General features: G+C 43.2%; 1 protein-coding gene across 7 annotated transcripts in view; it reads left to right on the forward strand.

Annotated features, from left to right (window-relative positions):
- FAT3 (FAT atypical cadherin 3) overlaps positions 1 to 20,106 on the forward strand; it is a 745,842-nt gene that overhangs the window by 156,530 nt on the left and 569,206 nt on the right. For 5 of the 7 annotated variants that reach the window (XM_073569280.1, XM_073569281.1, XM_073569284.1 and 2 more), the window contains exon 1: positions 17,228 to 17,544. The exons of 1 other annotated variant lie outside the window; for it this stretch is intronic. In XM_073569280.1, coding sequence (XP_073425381.1) covers positions 17,480 to 17,544 — 65 coding nt within the window. In that variant the 5' untranslated portion in view covers positions 17,228 to 17,479. Of the gene's footprint in view, positions 1 to 17,223; positions 17,545 to 20,106 lie in introns of those variants that run through there. One more of the 7 variants, XM_073569286.1, reaches the window with a different exon arrangement.

Consider the following 20,106-nt stretch of genomic DNA (forward strand, 5'->3'; position numbering starts at 1 on the left):
CACTTATATGGTTTCAAAACACAGTAATTATACATCTCACAGTAATTTATAAACCAATGTCCAAAAGTACATAAATATAAATTCAAAATCTTAATAAGATTTGCAGATCTGTAACCAACAGCTTGTTGATGGTTTCCAAATAGAAGTAGATTTTGCCTACAGTACATAGATTAATATGTACTAAAAAAATGTCAGGAAACCCATGTCAGACCCAAAGCAGTACACCATTATGGTTTCAAAACACAAGAATTGTACATCTGTCAACTGCATCTTGCTGAGGGTTTCCAGACAGCAACAGACTTTCTATACACTACACAGACAAAGCAAAAATCATGAACGATAATTGAAACTGCGAAAGATTTGTAACCTAGGTCAAAAAGTTTACAATTATGCATTCAAAATCTTAATAAGATTTGCAGATCTGTCAACTGCAGCTTGTTGATGGTTTCTGTATTCTGTGTAGATTTTGCCTACATGACATAGATCTTCAGCTTCATTTAGAATTGTAGATCTGTCAACAGCAGCTTGGTGATGGTTTACGTGTTCCGTGTAGATTTTGCCTATACGACATAGGTCTTCAGCTTCATTTAGAATTGTAGATCTGTCAACTGCAGCTTGTTGACGGTTTCCGTATTCCGTGTAGATTTTGCCTACACAACATAGGTCTTCAGCTTCATTTAGAATTGTAGATATCAACAGCAGCTTGTTGATGGTTTCCGTATTCTGTGTAGATATTGCCTACACGACGTAGGTCTTCAGCTTCATTTAGAATTGTAGATCTGTCAACTGCAGCTTGTTGATGATTTCCGTATTCCGTGTAGAATTTGCCTACATGACATAGATGCTCAGCTTCATTTAGAATTGTAGATCTGTCAACAGCAGCTTGTTGATGGTTTCTGTATTCTGTGTAGATTTTGCCTACACGACATAGGTCTTCAGCTTCATTTAGAATTGTAGATCTGTCAACAGCAGCTTGGTGATGGTTTATGTGTATCGACAAATCATTTCTGATTCTCTTAGACTTAACACTGAATAATGGATTATTAAAAACAGTAAGATTTTCCATTTTTCTGACAATACTTCTCACAATTGAGCTGTAATGGTGGCCGTATTTTTTGGCACTCAGTTTTCCTAAATTCAGATGTAACAGCTTGAATATTCGGGGACTTCGCAAGTATTTTTTTTTATTTAAAGGGGAACTATCATTACAGTCATACAATACACAGCAGCTTAGTTCCGATCCTAGATGTGTAATAAACAAGCCATACATTGGGCCGCCGACCGGTGCTCTTGTTCTGCGCGCGGTGAATTATTGATCGGGGAGTCACAGCCATTAATCCCAGGCCAGCGGCGGTGCTTATTGATTGCCCTCTCTGCTTCTTGTGGTCACCTTGTGTATATTAAAGACCTTGATGAATCGGGTATGGGTAAATCTACGGCAATCCGTTATTTGATTAGAAGGCAACGAGTGTAAGGAACAATGAGCATATCTAATGATTGTAACCAGGTTTTCCTTCACACACTGGGATCAGGAGAGCAGGTAATATTTCCCTGATGGCCCCAGTCCTGGAGAAACGCGGCTGATTTATTAAAAAGCCAATAGGTTTTGTTTAATGACGGAACAGGTCCTTCAGATTGGTTTGGTGGATGGAAAAGCCTGGTGCCCTAGAGAGCGGACTGGTAATGTATTGTAATAGGAAGAAAGCTCATGTAGGTGAGATCCGGATCGGGGATCCTTTTATAACAGAAGCAAAAATTATTGAATCAAAATTTTACTTTTTTTTTTTTTTTTTTTTTTTTTTTTAAGATATTTATTATTTTTGCTACTTTTTTGGTGGAAGTGATTGCACATCTCCTGCTCATCTTATGCTTTGTGCGCACTTGTTTACAGGGGCATGCACAAAAACTTTACTCGGAGGGCTGCATTCAACCTTGCATGATGCGCAGTTCCCCATAGTTCTGATCTCTCATGGCAGACAATGGGACAGACAAATGAAATGTAACCCCTCACCCAGAAACCAAGCATTAACAGAGGAGCTGCGTACAGAGACTTATCTGTGTGTATCGTGCTACCAATCTGCCTTTTGTAGGCTGCAGCTGCATAGTAAAGCCGATATTAAAGGGAACCTGTCAGCAGGATTATGCACAGTAACCTACAGACAGTGTCAGGTCGGCGCCATAATACTAATTACAATGATACCTTGGTTGATGAAATCCGTCTTGTTGTTGTAGTTTTCAGTTAATGATATACCCCCCGGGGCGCCTTGTAGGGGGGTCTTCATGTGGTCCTCTGATGAGGTAATCATAATACAGACTGCTGACAGATCACTGATCCCTCACTGACCTGCCCCCTATTTTAAATACTGATTATTATATGTATTGAAAAATAAACAAAAAAAAATCACATTCATCAGGCAGGCGGCAGCGGCATCTGCTCTGCAGCATGATCGCATCTATAATGTACATTAAATTGTTTTATTTAGTCATATACATTGATTCTGAAAAATAATAAACTTTATCAAAACAGTGCCTGTGCAGTAGCATTTATCGGTGATCTGTTAGATCCTACAGCGCAGCCACCGCCATTTTGCTAGAGGAAGGTAAAAACTGTCTCCACCAAGATGGCGCCGACGGTGCCTGTGCAGTAGCATCTATTGGTGATCTGATAGATCCTACAGCGCAGCCACCGCCATTTGGCTAGAGGAAGATAAAAACTCTCCACCAAGATGGCGCCGACGGTGCCTGTGCAGTAGCATCTATTGGTGATCTGATAGATCCTACAGCGCAGCCACCGCCATTTTGCTAGAGGAAGACAAAAACTGTCTCCACCAAGATGGCGCCGACGGTGCCTGTGCAGTAGCATCTATCGGATCGTCGGCGCCTTTTTTTAATCAATACATATAATAATCAGTATGAAAAACATAAAAAGAAAGAAATAAACACCAGAGACAGTCTCTCGTTCACCAATTTATTACCAAAAATGAAAAAATGAAATCTGAAAAAAAAAATGAAATCTGGCTCCAGAGACTGTGGATAGCAGTAAACTGACCACCATTTACAGGCACCGCATCAGAGAATCAGAGATGCCAGGTCTCTCTGAACGCAGTGTGAGCAAGCAATGCTGATGAGCTTTGTAGTCACTACCCGGTGCCTGTGAATAGCGGTCAGTTTACTGCTATCCACTGTTGCCGGAGCCAGATTTCGGGAGGGTGGACTACGTCGGAGCTTCGTGGGAACATTTTTGGAAATAAATTGGTGAACGAGAGACTATCTATGGTGTTTATGTCTGTCCTTTTATGTTTCTCAGGTTTCCATTTCTGGACTATATCGGATTAGTTGAGTTCCGGCGGACCTGCATGGGAATTTTTATTTTTTTTAAATAAGTTGAATAAGGGATATTGTGGGGGAGTCTTTATTCAAATAAAGTTTTTTTTTCTGTGTATTTTTATTTTTGAATACTGGGTTAATGGGGAGGCCTGATAAGACACCTCTCAATTACTAACACCACAGCTTGATAGCAGCTGTGATTTTTACAAATCACAGCTATCATCAACCCCAACTACCGTTACCCGGATTGCCACCACACCAGGGCAATCAGGAAGAGCCGGGCAAAGCGCCGGAATTGGCACATCTAATCTGTGGGCTGGTATTTTTAGGCTGGGAAGGGCCCAATATCCAGGGACCTTCTCAGCCTGATAATATCAGCTCACAGCTGTCTCCTTTACATTGGCTGGTTATCAAAAACAGGGGAACACATTATTTTTTTTTAAATTATGTACTTATATAATAGGTTTAATAAGGCAAAACACTTTAGTGCCATATGAAGGGCACTAATGAGTGCTAGTTTATTATATGTAGGGGCATGTGACATTATATATTTACTAGCTTGGCCCGTGTGATATTTTCGCACATTGGTTGACGGGGGCGCAGGCAATTTCAGAAAAAGCAAGCTGGTCAAATGTAAATGTATTTCATGAGATGATGAACACAGACAGGTATTTATATATGTAGATTGGTAATACAATAAATTGCTTTGATAAGTAGAGGCCAAAAAATGTTTTCCGGTTGAGGTGCCACCTGCAGGTCATTGTGTCTTTCTGCAGGTTTATAGAAATGAATGTTTAAACTGTATTTAGTGATAAAATCGTGAATGTGTGGTTTGTTTGACTGGTTTTTTGCTGAAGGGAGCAAGTTTACCTTTCAAATGGTGTATCATTTGTGTGTGTGTGGTGAAGTAATCAGCGAAAAAGCAGTGCATGTTTACAAATGTGTTGGTAGTGTGCTTTGGGGTACTGTGGTGCCGCCTGCAGGTCATTTTTCCTTACTGCAGGTTTATGAAAATTAATGTTCAAACTGTATTTTGTGATCAAATCGTGGATGTGTGGTTTGTTTGGCTATTTTCTTGCTGAATGGGGGCAAGTTTACCTTTCAAATGGTGTATCATTTGTGTGTGCAGTATGAATGGGGATACAAAGGAATCACTGAAAAACAGTCTTTAGAAATAATAGAATAGATAGGACATCTATCTATTTATCTAGCTATCCTGAGGGTTCGGGCTGTGAATACTGTCCTTCGGCTATTGAAATGTTGAGTTTCCTTTGAGTTGTGCGCGTAAAAATAGGTCGGCATACATGGTCCGTGTTCCGTCTGATTTTTTTTTCGCGCTCATTTACTTGCATCGATGAGTGCGATCCGATTTTCTCATCCACTCGTGGCATGTTATGATTTTTTTTCTCAGTCCAATTAGAGCTGAGGATAAACCGTGAAGATGATCAGGAACTTGGTGAATAACATTGTTTTCTCACATGGCACTCCTCTGTATTATACGCCGGTGTTAGTGAGCCCTTAAGCCGAGATGCAATGTATACTGAGGAGAAGACTTTCCTACTAAGCAAGTAAGACCGAATGCTGGGACATCGGTCCTGTCATTACTTATTTCTAGCACTATGTCCCAAGACCTTTATTTCCAGTGCATGCTGGGAGTTGTAGTTTCTCGAAAACCTCATAACCCAGTTGATAGAGCCTTAATGCAGTAACGACAACCTATGTACCACCACGCCATGCCAACCTAAGCAGTTTTTTATAACTTCATCCAGGTGACCAATTGCTCCGTCTCCCCTTTAATGTCTGCTCCTCGGGCTCGTAAGAAAATGTCAGCTGTTACTTGCATTTGGGCAACTGTTTTTTCAAGACATGTGTTCCGTCCATAAACATAGCGCCTCACTCATAAACTTGAATGAGCGACCTCTCCAGTAGGAACCATACCCGGAGGAATGTGAGCAATGTGTATCCCTCCTGTATATATGACCGTATGGGCGAAGTCACTGACGCAATGTAATGCCGCGGTACTGAGCTGCTGGGATCCAGCAAGTCACATTTATTGGGTCTCATCAAGTAGACCCGAGATGTCAGGGGTCCCCCTTAGGACCCCTTAGAGGAACAGTAGCAGCTATAGCATGTACACTGAGCACAATAACTAGGCTGCTTATAGCTATTTTACCTGTAAATTTTCTACAATTATGCAAGCGAAACATACTAGACTGTACCAATTCACTAAAGGGGTTTGTCCGGTCCATACAGATAAGTCTGCAGTGACTCTGTGTGACTGCAGACTTATGAATTATACATACCCCCGGCCAGTAAGCGCAGCCTCGCTCTCCATACACTTATATGAAGCCGTGCCCAGACCAGTGTCACGGACAGCCAGTGGTCGTGTCCGACTACAGGGCGCGGCCTCGGCACTATAAAAGTGCATGGAGAGCGAGGCTGCGCCCGCTGGCCGAGAGTATGTATAAGGCCGGGGTCACACTTGCGAGTGTGATGCGAGAAACTCGCGCATCAATACCCGGCACTGCCGCCGGCACTCGGGAGCAGAGTGCAATATATGCAGCCGCACTTTCCGGTCCCGAGTGCCGGCGGCAGTATCAGGGTATTGATGCGCGAGTTTCTCGCACCACACTCGCAAGTGTGACCCCGGCCTAAGTCATACATAGCCTCCATTCCTGGTTTTGAAACTTGTGAATCCCGGCAGTGCGTGTGCTGGAGGTGATTCATAAGTCTGCAGTCACAAAGATTGACTTCAGACTTAACTTCTTTGACCGGACAACCCCTTTAAACCGTCACTAGTACATTGTAGCAAACCTAAATCCCCAAAAATTGGGCCAGAGCAAATGTTGGTATAAGTGCAATGCATAGGTGTAGTGATGAGCCAACGTGCTGGGATAAGGTGTTATCCGCCATCCTCGGGTGCTAACCGCGTCATTTCAGCGTGCTCGAAAAATACGTTCAAGTCCCCGCAGCTGCATGTCTCATGGCTCTTTAACAGCTGCAACACATACAGGGATTGCCTAACAAATAGGTACCGTAATCCCCGTATGTGTTGTGGCTGTCGAACAGCTGCGAGACATGCAGCTGTAGGGACTGGAACATATTATTCGAGCACGCCAAAGTCACTCTGTTAGCACCCAAACATGGCTGATAACACCTTATCCCAGCACATTCACTCATCACTACATAGTTGTGCATTCAGATTGTGGCATGTAACAGATAGAACCTAAGATAAAGGCAAAATTAGCATATACCCTATAGTAAGTAAATAAATAGTAGTAGTACATGTAGATAACATAGGATACTTAGTTAATACTGGTTTGATTAAAAAAGCGTAAAAGTCATCCCACCGCGACAAGGTGACCCAATCGGGATGGTACCTAACTCTTGTAGTTCACCTCAGTAGATGAAGGGCAGAGCAGGACCCGAGTCCCGACTGCTCAGACACCAGCCCGTGGAAAGCTATGTCTGTTAAATGGCCACAGTGTGAATGCACACCTATGCTTTACACTTGTGCCAACATAGGCTCTAGCTCAAATTTTTGTTTTGTTTTAGTTTTTTGCAATCAGTGCAAACAGGGGCATTGCTCCCTCTTTTTGGGCTGTTATTCTTTTTTATATAGCTTTCTACAGACAGGTATCTGGAAAGTCGTGACCCAGGTCCTGCTCTTCCCTCATCTATTTTGATGTCTGCTGACCCATAATGAGGTGAACTACAGGTGTTAGGTACCATCTCGATGGGTCACCTTGTCGTGGTGGGATGGCTTTTACACTTTTTTGATCAAAACAGTGTTAGCTAAGTACCCCATGTTATCTACATGTACTATTACTTATTATATACTTACTTACTACACACTATATGCCCATTTTTTTTTTATCTTAAATTCTGATTGTAGCAAACCAGCAGTTCAAGGGAAAGCTTTAGCTCACAAAGGATTGCATAGATTCAACACAAATATATCCAACTGTTGAAAAAGTAGTTTGGGGTTTGTATTAGTTTTTAACCTCTGGTTGCAAGAAATTCCCATAAACTAAATGTAGACATTGTATGGCGGTATTATTTGGACACTGAATGGCAGATGTACTTGGGAATAGTATGACACTCTTAGGCCGGAGTCACACTGGCGAGGAATACGGGTGCGTGAGAGGCGCAAAAAGCACGCATTAGACACGGACAAATGATTTTCTATGGGGTCACTCGCACCAGGCGTATATTTCTCATCCGTGTTCTACGGTCCGTGCCACTCGCAGCATGCTGCGATTGTCAGCGTACTACGCCCGTAGTACGCCAATGCAAGTCTATGGGTGCGCAAAAAATACGGATTACTCACGGACCACACATGTGAGTTGCGAGAAATACGCACCAGGTGTCTTTTAGAAACCCTGTCATAGGGCTCCATTATATGTCCATTTTGCAAGCCTGCGAGAAAATCTCGCCATACGGATGCCATGCGGATTACATACGGATGCTGACATGCGCAAAATACGCGACCACACCTTGATTACGGATGACATACGGAGCACTGTTTAGGGGTCTCGCATCCGTATTACGCATGTAAAATACTGACCGTATTTTGCGTCGGTTAGTGTGACTCCAGCCTTAGGTCGCAAATATGTACCAGGGTTATTAGGGCATTATTTGTCAGAATCATTCTGATTCTGTATAGAAGTCATTTAGACTTTGCATTGCGGTATTATTTGGACACTTAAAGACGCTTTTATTTAGGCATAGCATGACACTATCGAGTAGGAAATATATATCATGGGTATACGGTATTATTTACATATTTAGAGTGTCGGTTTTATTTGGGCATTGATTGTCACTATTGCGTGGGAATTATATGCCATTGTTATAGATGCACTATATGGTAGTATAATTTAGATACTATATACTGGTTATTTATACATTATATGGAAGCATTATTCAGGTATTCAGTAACTATAGTTTTTGGCATTGAGTGATACTCTTGTGTGTGAAATATATGCTGCTCAAAAAAATAAAGGGAACACTTAAACAACACAATGTACTAGGATGTGTTCCCTTTATTTTTTGAGCAGTGTATATCAGTAATATATGGGCACTATAAGGTATATTATAAAAACATTTTATTGCAGTGTTATTTGGACACTGAATGACAATTTTATTTGGGCATAGATGACACTTGTATATAAATTATATCAATGGTATGTGTGCACTACATGGTGTATTATTTACCGTAGATATTGAATTGCGGTATTATTTACCACCTTGTGGTTTTAGTTGGACATTGAATGATACTATTGTGTGAGCGATATATGTGCATTATTTGATAGTATTTCTTAGATGCCATACAGAGGTTATTTAGCCTTTGTATGAATAGCTGTTGAATTTGTGCACTAAATGGCACTATTGTGTGGGAAATATATTAGTAGCATAAAGGCAATGTATGGTATAAGGTTTAGATGTTGCATTGCGGTATTATCTGGACTCTGAATAGCCGCTTTAGTTGCCCTGAATGACACTATTGTGTGGGAAATATATATCAGTGATACATGGACACAAGTTTTCAGAATCATTCTTAAACCACGTTCACACAGTCAGTGTTTGGTCAGTGTTTTAGATCAGTATTTGTAAGCCACAACCAGGAGTGGGTGATAAATACAGAAATGGTGGCGTGCTTCTATTATACTTTTCCTCTGATTGTTACACTACTGACCGTGGCCTAATTTTGGGGTTAGGTTATGTAGACACTGTATTGCGGCATTACCTGGATACTGAATATCAGTACAGTTTTATTTGGCATTATATTGATACTATTGTGTGGGAAATTTACTGTACATTATCTAAATGCTCAGAATAATGCTACCATATAGTGTCCATACGACACTGATATTGTATATCGATGCCTTATTATTATTATAGCGCCATTTATCCCATGGCGCTTTACACGTGAGGAGGGGTGTACATAAGAAAAGACAAGTACAGTAATCTTAAGCCATACAAGTCACGACTGGTACAGGAGGAGCGAGGACCCTGCCTGCGAGGGCTCACAATCTTATGAGGACGATATGGTAGTATTATTTTGATTCTGTACACCGGTTGCTTAGGCTAGTTTCACACTAGCGTTTATGAGCGCAGCGACGGCCTGCGCATGGCCGTTGCTAAGCCCCGCCCCCTGCCGCGCCTCCACCGGTAGCTCCGCCCACCGGCGCATGACGCTGCATGCGCCCTGCGTCCCCTATCTTTATCACAGGGGGCGCAGGCCGTGCGCAGTATGCGTTTGGCGGCGCATGCGCCTTTTTGACGGTGCGCCGACGCAACCAAACTGCAGCAGGTTGCATTTGGTGCAAAAAGGTCAAAAAGGGCGCATGCAGCGTCATGCGCCGGTGGGCGGAGCTACCGGTGGAGGCGCGGCAGGGGGCGGGGCTTAGCGGCGGCCGTGCGCAGGCCGTCGCTGCGCTCATAAACACTAGTGTGAAACTCACCTTAGATATAATTTGCTGGTATAATCTGAGTCCTGAATGGCCGTATTAGAATTCCAATATCTTTTGTAACAACAAGGGTATAACAATGACAATTGTTGTGTAGAACGCTTGTCCAGCTTGGCCTACCAGACCTCAGAACTTTTTTCTTTCTTCAATCCCAAGTGGTAGGACATTTTCGGGGGAATGTGAAAGGTCCTGTTTTTTCCCCCACTGATCCTTGGTTGTTGTCTTGGACCTCAGCACATCGTGGTCCTGGACTGAGATCAGCTTCATTCCATGATAATATTAGCTAGGCTGGTTTTGCACATTTTAGGGTCCATACCCTGATCCCCATTTTACCGTCACACACACTGTTTTCGATATCCGCACTAGGGGCTTTTTATTGATCTAGGTTGGATAAGTGGAACCATAGGAAGCCCAATTGTAATTTGGACCCTAAAATGCATGTTATTAGTGAGGTATCCTGGCCTTAAGAGCTTTACATTTTTCAATTATTTTTAAGGCCTCATTCAGACGTAACTATTGTTTGTGTGCAAGAAAAAAATGAATAGCTATTTATCAGCGGGCTGGATCGGTTTTCATCCATTTTTGGGTCGTGTGACTACTGTTTATGTGACGCCAGTCACAACTCATGGACAGGCCGTGAGCCAGAGAAGTCAGACATAAGGGGGTCAGTACATCAAGACACCATGTAGTAAACTAAGGGAAAAGACGAAGGTGTAAGTTAGGTCACAGTCCGGGGTCAAAATACCAGAGAAATAGCGGATAAGTAAAAGAGCAATAACAAACGGGTAGTCAGAACACGGTCCAAAGGTCAACAGCAGTAGATCAGAAAACACAGCACAGGAATCCGGCAAACACACACCAGAGAGCAGAAGCTTCTGACTGGCAGTGATCTGGGTCAGACAGCCCACCTAAATAGCAGGGCAATTACTGAGAACAGGGAGCACCTGGAGAAATCTCTGCACCTCCCATTCTCAGATAGGTCAACTGAGCAATCAGTCAGAGCACCGACAGCTCAGACATGGATTGTGACTCGGATAACACATGGATGACAGTACTTGGATGACACATGGATGACAGCGCTCAAATGACATATGAATGGCAGCACTCGAATGACACATGGATGGCAGCTCTCCGGATGACACATGTATGCCAGCACTTGGATGACACATGGCTTGTAACCCTTGGATGACACATGGATGACAGCACTCGGATGACACATGGATGGCAGCACTCGGATGACACACGTATGTCAGTGCTCGGATGACACATGGATTGTGACACTTGGATGACAGCAATCAGATGACACATGGATTGTAACCCTTGGATGACACATGGATGACAGCACTCGGATGACACATGGATTGTGACACTTGGATGACAGCAGTCGGATGACACATGGATTGTAACCCTTGGATGACACATGCATGACAGCACTCAGATGACACACATATGCCAGCACTCGGATGACACCTGGATTGTGACACTCAGATGACACATGGATGGCAGCACTCGGATGACAAAAGTATGCCAGCAGTCGTATGACACATGGATTGTGACACTCGTATGACAAATGGGTTGTGACACCTGTATGACACATGGATGACAGCAATCGGATGACACATGGATAACAGCACTCGGATGACACACGGATGACAGCACTCAGAGGACACATAGATGACAACACTTGGATGACACATGGATGACACATGGATTGAGACACCTGGATGACACACGGATGACAGCACTCGGAGGACACATAGATGACAACACTTGGATGACACATGGATGACACATGGATTGAGACACCTGGATGACACACGGATGACAGCACTCGGAGGACACATAGATGACAACACTCGGATGACACATGGATGACAGCACTTGGATGACACATGGATGACTGTTGTGAGTTCATTTTTCCCCTCACCATTGAGGTCTGATGAACTCCCTCCTCTAGTGAAAGAAGGTAGTGAGACTGATTACCAAACACCTGGGAAGCTGGATGATGACTGGGTGGCTGGAATTGAGGACTGGATATAAGGCTGCCAACGCCCTTCTTCCTGGCTGGTGATTTTCCTGCTGGATTCCTGGAGACCAGTCTGATTCCTGCATCTCAAAGCTAAGTTTTTCTGCTCTGCTTTGTACTCTTCAGTTTTGTTTTTGTTTTTCCTTGTTTTTTGGGAGTTCTGCCATCCCCGGCCGGGGGTGAGCTGGATTCCATTTTTGTCTCTGATCTGTTGATATTTTGCTCTGTCTTCAGAATATACCTGAGTGCTGATATAGTCTTTTGAAGCCTAGCGACTTCAGGGCCTGTTTTTCCTATCAGTCGGTTGGCTCATTTTGATAGGGTTTTTGCGGATGGCAGACAGCATCTTTCCTATCCTGTCCTATGTAGTTAGCTTGGGCCCCATCATTTGCTCAACCTATCTTTCTATCTGTGTTAGTGTTTTCATCTTGCTTCACCGTCATTATATGTTGGGGGCTGCCTATTGCTTTGGGGTCTGCTCTGGGGCAGTTTAGTTTTTCCCCTTTCTGTCTTTAGGCTATATAGTTCTCCGGCTGTGATCGAGGGGTCTAGGGCACCGTAGGAACCCCCCCACGGCTACTGCTAGTTGTTGTGGATAGGTTCAGGGGTCTGCTATCCGATAGCTGCCAACCTCTTTGGTTTTTCTGGACTTAGCTTGTATTTTGTTTTTTCCTCCTTCGGTGACTCATCATAACAGATGACTGCACTCGGATGACACATGGATTGTGATACTTGGATGACAGCACTCGGATGACACATGGATTGTAACCCTTGGATGACACATGCATGACAGCACTCGGATGACACATGGATGACAGCACTCAGATGACACACATATGCCAGCACTCGGATGAAACCTGGATTGTGACACTCAGATGACACATGGATGGCAGCACTCGGATGACAAAAGTATGCCAGCACTCGTATGACACATGGATGACAGCACTTGGATGACACATGGATGACAGCACTTGGATGACACACGGATGACAGCACTCGGATGACACATGGATGGCAGCACTTAGATGACGCATGGAAGGCAGCACTTGGATGACACACGGATGACAGCACTCGGATGACACATGGATGGCAGCACTTAGATGACGCATGGATGACAGCACTTGGATGACGCATGGATGGCAGCACTTGGATGACGCATGGATTGAGACACTCGGATGACACACGGATGACAGCACTCGGAGGACACATAGATGACAACACGTGGATGACACATGGATGACTGCATTCGGATGACACATGGATTGTAACCCTTGGATGACACATGCATGACAGCACTCGGATGACACATGGATGGCAGCACTCAGATGACACACATATGCCAGCACTCGGATGACACCTGGATTGTGACACTCAGATGACACATGGATGGCAGCACTCGGATGACATAAGTATGCCAGCACTTGTATGACACATGGATGACAGCACTTGGATGACACATGGATGACAGCACTTGGATGACACACGGATGACAGCACTCGGATGACACATGGATGACAGCACTTGGATGACGCATGGAAGGCAGCACTTGGATGATACATGGATGACAGCACTCGGATGACACATGGATGACAGCACTTGGATGACGCATGGATGGCAACACTTGGATGACACATGGATTGAGACACTCGGATGACACATGGATGACAGCACTCGGAGGACACATAGATGACAACACTTGGATGACACATGGATGACAGCACTCGGATGACACATGGATGGCAGCACTCAGATGACACACAAATGCCAGCACTCGGATGACACCTGGATTGTGACACTCAGATGACACATGGATGGCAGCACTCGGATGACAAAAGTATGCCAGCACTCGTATGACACATGGATGACAGCACATGGATGACGCATGGAAGGCAGCACTTGGATGACACATGGATGACAGCACTTGGATGAAGCATGGATGGCAGCACTTGGATGACACATGGATGACAGCACTCGGATGACACATGGATGACAGCACTTGGATGACACCTGTATGACACACGGATGACAGCACTCGGATGACACATGGATGACAGCACTCGGATGACACATGGATGACAGCACTTGGATGACGCATGGAAGGCAGCACTTGGATGACACATGGATGACAGCACTTGGATGAAGCATGGATGGCAGCACTTGGATGACACATGGATGACAGCACTCGGATGACACATGGATGACAGCACTTGGATGACGCATGGATGGCAGCACTTGGATAACACATGGATTGAGACACTCGGATGACACACGGATGACAGCACTCGGAGGACACATAGATGACAACACTTGGATGACACATGGATGACTGCATTCGGATGACAAATGGATTGTGACACTTGGAAGGCAGCACTCAGATGACACACATATGCCAGCACTCGGATGACACCTGGATTGTGACACTCAGACGACACATGGATGGCAGCACTCGGATGACAAAAGTATGCCAGCAGTCGTATGACACATGGATTGTGACATTCATATGACAAATGGATTGTGACACCTGTATGACACACGGATGACAGCACTCGGATGACACATGGATGACAGCACTTGGATGACGCATGGAAGCCAGCACTTGGATGACACATGGATGACAGCACTCGGATGACATATGGATGGCAGCACTTGGATGACACATGGATGACAGCACTCGGATGACACACGGATGACAGCACTCGGAGGACACATAGATAACAACACTTGGATGACACATGGATGACAGCACTCGAATAACACATGGATGACAGCACTCGGATGACACATGGATGACAGCACTCGGATGACACATGGATGACAGCACTTGGATGACACATGGATGACAGCACTCGGATGACGCATGGATGGCAGCACTCGGATGACACACGGATGACAGCACTCGGAGGACACATAGATGACTGCACTCGGATGACACATGGATTGTGAAACTCGGATGACACTTGGATGGCATTTGAGTGCTATCCATTCTTTTCACAGATCCACTGCACTGAATTTTGTCAGTTACTTGGATCAAAAACAGACATGTCTCCAAGACGCGAAGTGCGCCTTCGATTATACCGGGCATATGTTCTGTTACTGAAAAAAACGGATAGAGCGCGTATGTGAAAAACTGATGTCTGACTGAGGCCTTATGCGGTATTTATACTGTATGGGGCAGACTGACTTTGCTGTTTCTGGACTGATGTTATGAATTGGACAAGATCCTCCGAATGTTATAGATATGGTGCTCTCCTCTTTGATTCCACTGACCCGTATATATAAATGCTATGTCAGTCGCAAATCACAGCAAATAAACCTGCTCTGATGTAGCCGTGCGTACGTACCCCTGAGAGCTACCTTCACCAAGATTTATACCCGGCATTATCCGAGCGTCCCCAGATAATCCCGTCATATCCGCACATCTCATGATATTCTTGCCACGTGGCTATGTAGGTCCACATCAGCCCCCTGGATCTTCTAACGATTGTGCAACGAACCATAAGTACAAGCACACATTGTGGGGATTTTGATATTTTTTTTTAAATCATGGCAAAAAAAGATGCATCTTTTTCCTAATTTTTTAAAAATTGTCTAAAAATAACATTAATTTGGAGAAATTTCCTAATTAATTTCCCTTGCACAGTTTTATTAGTTCTTTGGTATTATCAGATGCCAAATTAAAGGAATTTTGTTATTAAGGCCATTTTTGGCATATTGTGCCTGTATTGTTTTTAATTTGGTGGTGTGGTGTAATTTCTCACCAGTGTATATATATATATATATATTTCAGCATATTCTTAGTGAAGAACACCTGAAGAAGATGTTACTTCTTTCAACCGCTTGGCTTTTTTTTGAAAGCCTGAAACTCTGTGCCAATGAATAGAAACTTATTTTTGCATAGAAAAGAATATGTTCCATCTATTGAGCGTTTTATCGACGTGTTTGCTGCGTATTCTGCGCCAAAAACAGCATAAAAAGACACAGTGTGAAAATACTCTAAGGCTGAGACATGCGATGAAATATATCTGCAGCAGTAATTGGCTGGAGCTGCGGGCATGCCAATTGAAGTTGTGGATATAGTTCCATTTTCACCCCTTACCATGCAAAGGTGTGACATGGGTAGCTTCCCCGCACCTTTTTTGCAATGATGTCCGCCCCGATAAAAAGCGCTGTGGGCGGTCGCTGCGGAACCTCCGCTGCCAGAATTCCGCAGAAAATATGTTCCGTGGAAAGGTAACCTATCTCTACCACAAATCTGCTAAAATTGGGGTCTTATTAAGGGTATGTGCACACGCTGCGGATTCTGCCTCTGTGGATCCGCAGCAGTTCCGCAGACAGTGTACAGTATAATGTTATCCTATGGGTTTTCAAATCCGCAGTGCACAAGCTGCGGATTTTTCCCTGCGGAAAAGCTGCGGTTTGAAATCCGCAGCATGTCAATTCTTTCTGCGGATTCCGCTGCGGTTTGACACCTATTCCATTGTCCAGGTGTCAAACCGCAGTGGAAAACCGCTGGCCAATCCGCAGGAAATTCTGGAAATTATTGACAAAATTGTAGTTATTTCGAAGCGGCGATGCCGCGCACAAGTGAAACAGTTGTAAAACCACTAGTGTCAACCAAAGACTAAGGCTGTGTGCACACGCTGCGGAATCTGCTGCGGATTGATCCGCGCAGATTTTCAAAATCCGCCGATAAATCAAAAGACCTGCGGTTTATCTGCGGATTATCCTGCGGTTTTACTATCTTCAGAATGGAGGAGATGGTAAACCGCTGCGGAATCCGCAGGAAGAATTGACGTGTGAATTCTTTCTGCGGTTTAGAAACCGCAGAAAATCCGCACAGAAAATTCCGCAGCATCTGCACAGCGGTTTCCATTTCCCATAGGGAATAATGGTATAATGGGCCAAATCCGCTGCGGAACCGCAGCAGAATCCGCAGCGTGTGCACACAGCCTTAGGGCAAATGAAGGGCGGGGATCCGGCTAAGTGTGCAAGCACTTGTAGATCCGCAGTCTGAAGGCATCAGATTTCTCTAATGGGCGATTTAGGAATTAGAATCTGTCTTGTAAAGGAATTCAAGGCCAATTGTAAGGAGTAAGTGCGGCAGCGCACCACGTGGAGACGCTGGGGTTCTCACCAGGCTTAATCTGGGGGCTCTACCCCCAACACCTTCTATACCGCACAGTCCAGAAAGCAGCTGCCTATGAGTGGAGAAGGCACTGGCTGTTTTGACAGCATTGTTCCAAAGCTCATTCCATATGTATGTCACATCACAGCACTACCCTCCTCCTCCTCCTCCTCCTCCACCACTACCTCCCAATCCCCTCCTCCACCTCTCTGCTCCAGGATTTTCTTCCCCCATCTCCAAGTCACATTTTTTTTTTCTTCATTGAAGGAAGGTGATGGCAACTTTTTCAAACTGCTGAATTTCCCCCCAGACAAGTCTTCTGCAAGGAATCTTTCAGCCTATCGGGATAATTTTTAATTTTTTTTTTGGGGTGGGGGGATAATTTTTGACTATAAAGTACTTTTTATAGTAAAGCGTGCAGAGGCTGAGATTTCCTCCCGGGTACCTTGGTAGCATCTATCATCTTGAGGAGAGGTGGAGAATGGAGCAGGCAGGTTGCACTTGTGTCGTGGGGCTGTTTTTGGTAAGAGCATGGAGGACCATCTAGGACAAGTGCAAGATTGGGGACCGTTGGTGAAGCTGCACTCATGTGTGAGGTAAGGGGAGTCCTCGCTGCTCCGGATTTCATAGGACCTAGGGAGGGCGTATACTGTATACACTGTACGATGGCTGTATATACATAGTAGCAAAGTCAGCGGTATACATTGTAACCCTCCTGGAAATGGAAGAGGCAATTCAGCACCTGCTAATGGCTAGATTAAAGTTACTTTTTTGTATTTTTAATAATTTTTTTTTTTTGCAATATTTTTTATACTATTTCTAATTTTGTTTTTTGTTTTTTTATGTTTTATCTATTTAATTTTTTTAATTTCTTTATCAAGTAAAGCAAGAGGTTTGTGTCTGCTGTCATCAGGATAGGACATAAGGCGACATATAGACTGTATATGGGGCGTTCAGCTTTTAGTAGGTTTTTTTTAAAATATCTGATATGTATTTATATTTTTCCATATTTTATTAGGTTATTTTATTTTTCATTTATTTATATATTAGTGATATGGATGCTGTTATAGGACGCAATGCAGTGCATAGAATGTATGCGTTTGGTGAATTGTGTTAATTTTTTGTATATTTTATGCATTTTACATATTTTATTAGGTTACTTTATTGTGTTGATCTATTAGTTAGATGGATGCTGCTGGACTTACATAGGACAGAAGGCAATGTATGGGCTACTTAGATGTGTACGGTGCATCATATATGGTATATACAGATTTTTTTAGTATTGTTTGTTATTTTATTTCATTTATATAGAGTTTTTAGTATGGCGTTGGCTGGTATATGACATCAGGCAGTATATAGACTGTGTATATGTCTGTTTAGCACAGTATATGGTGTGTTTTATCACTTTCCATACACATTAGTAGGATACAGAGTCTGTATATATGTATATGATGCATAGTATATGGTGTGTTTTATCACTTTCCATACATTATAGTCGCATTAGTAGGATATAAAGTCTGTATATATGTGTATGATGCATAGTATATGGTGTGTTTTATCACTTTCCATACACATTAGTAGGATACAGAGTCTGTATATATGTATATGATGCATAGTATATGGTGTGTTTTATCACTTTCCATACACATTAGTAGGATATAGAGTCTGTATATATATAAATGATGCATAGTATATGGTGTGTTTTATCACTTTCCATACACATTAGTAGGATATAGAGTCTGTATATATATAAATGATGCATAGTATATGGTGTGTTTTAGTTCATTTGAGTTATTTTAGTTTCCATTTATGTTCTTTTAGTGGCGTTAGTAGGATGATGTTCACAGTGATAGGACATAAAGCATAGGCTGTGTATGTGTAGGGTGCATAGTATCTGATTTTTTGTAATTTTTTTATATTTTTAACGGTTTTTCATTTAATTGCGATATTATTTAGTACAGTTGTATTTCATTTAATTATATTTTAGCACAGTTGGTTCGCAGTGTTGGCTACTGTATGGTCAGGATGCGTCAAGGGTCCATATAACAGGCCAATATATGAACTTAATGGTGTGGATTGAATCTATTCATCTATGAAAAGGTAGTAATAGGTGTTTTTAGTATATTTTTGTGGATTTTTTAGTGGCCTTTTATGTTTTTTTTTTTTCTTGGTTTTTTTTATTAATTTGTGCTGGTTCCACGTATGGCAGCCATTTCCATCTGCCGTTAGCCTAAAACACTGGACTGAAACTGATGGAGACGCCTCAATGGGATTGTTCCAATCCGTCCGGCGCATCAGTTTTTGCTCCAGACAGGTGCAGGCGCCAGTTTGGTACTTTTTAGATAGTTTGTGGATTTGTGGAACAGCCTGGTGGCAATTGATGCCTATTTTTGTCATCAGCTCTGATCCGTTGAGTTACGTTAGGCGCAAATAAGCTGAGCCTGAAATATGGGAACAAAGCATTAATGTCATTCTCTGCATGCATTTTATTAGCATTTTTTTCCAGTGGGAAGACCCCCCAAAAAAATTCACCAGCCATACCCAGAGCACGCCGCATGGTAAAAAAAAGTCACTGACCCTAAACCGGTCACAAACTAAAACGCATCGCGTGTAGTGCATGTCATAACGCAGTTTCATCTGGCCGCGTAAAAAATGGGAAAAAAGATGATAAAAACGCCGCAAAAAAATGTTTTTATGTAAAAACACTGTGCGTCCGATTCATCATTTGCTGTGCTTTCTTTTTAGTCACATTTTTTTTCTCCCTTGTAGGTGTAGACATGTCTTTGCGCGACGTTCTTCTAAATGGCGCTCGTGGTGCATGAAGTTTTGCACAAAATCGAGCGTTTAACCTGTTTTGCGTCTTTTTAGCTAAAAAAAAAAAATTGCGAGTTCCGCTAAATGTTGTAAAATTTGCCCCAGGTGGGGGGGGGGGATGATGTAAAATTTTTGCAAAAATTGTGCAAATTTTTAAAAACTCGCAATTGATGAATCGGCCCGAAAACATCCGGAAACCCCCAAACGTCATCCATATGGGTGAATATAAAATAGTGAACGCGTAGGAAAGGGTGTTTAAAAAAGGCGCCAATTCAAAGAGGGCGCAAATGTAGTGATTGATCGGGCCCTGAGAGTGACGCCAGCTTTACACTATACTGCATCTG

This window comes from Dendrobates tinctorius, unplaced genomic scaffold (assembly GCF_039654945.1).
Source record: "Dendrobates tinctorius isolate UK_male_01 unplaced genomic scaffold, ASM3965494v1 ptg000023l, whole genome shotgun sequence".
Lineage (NCBI taxonomy): Eukaryota > Metazoa > Chordata > Amphibia > Anura > Dendrobatidae > Dendrobates > Dendrobates tinctorius.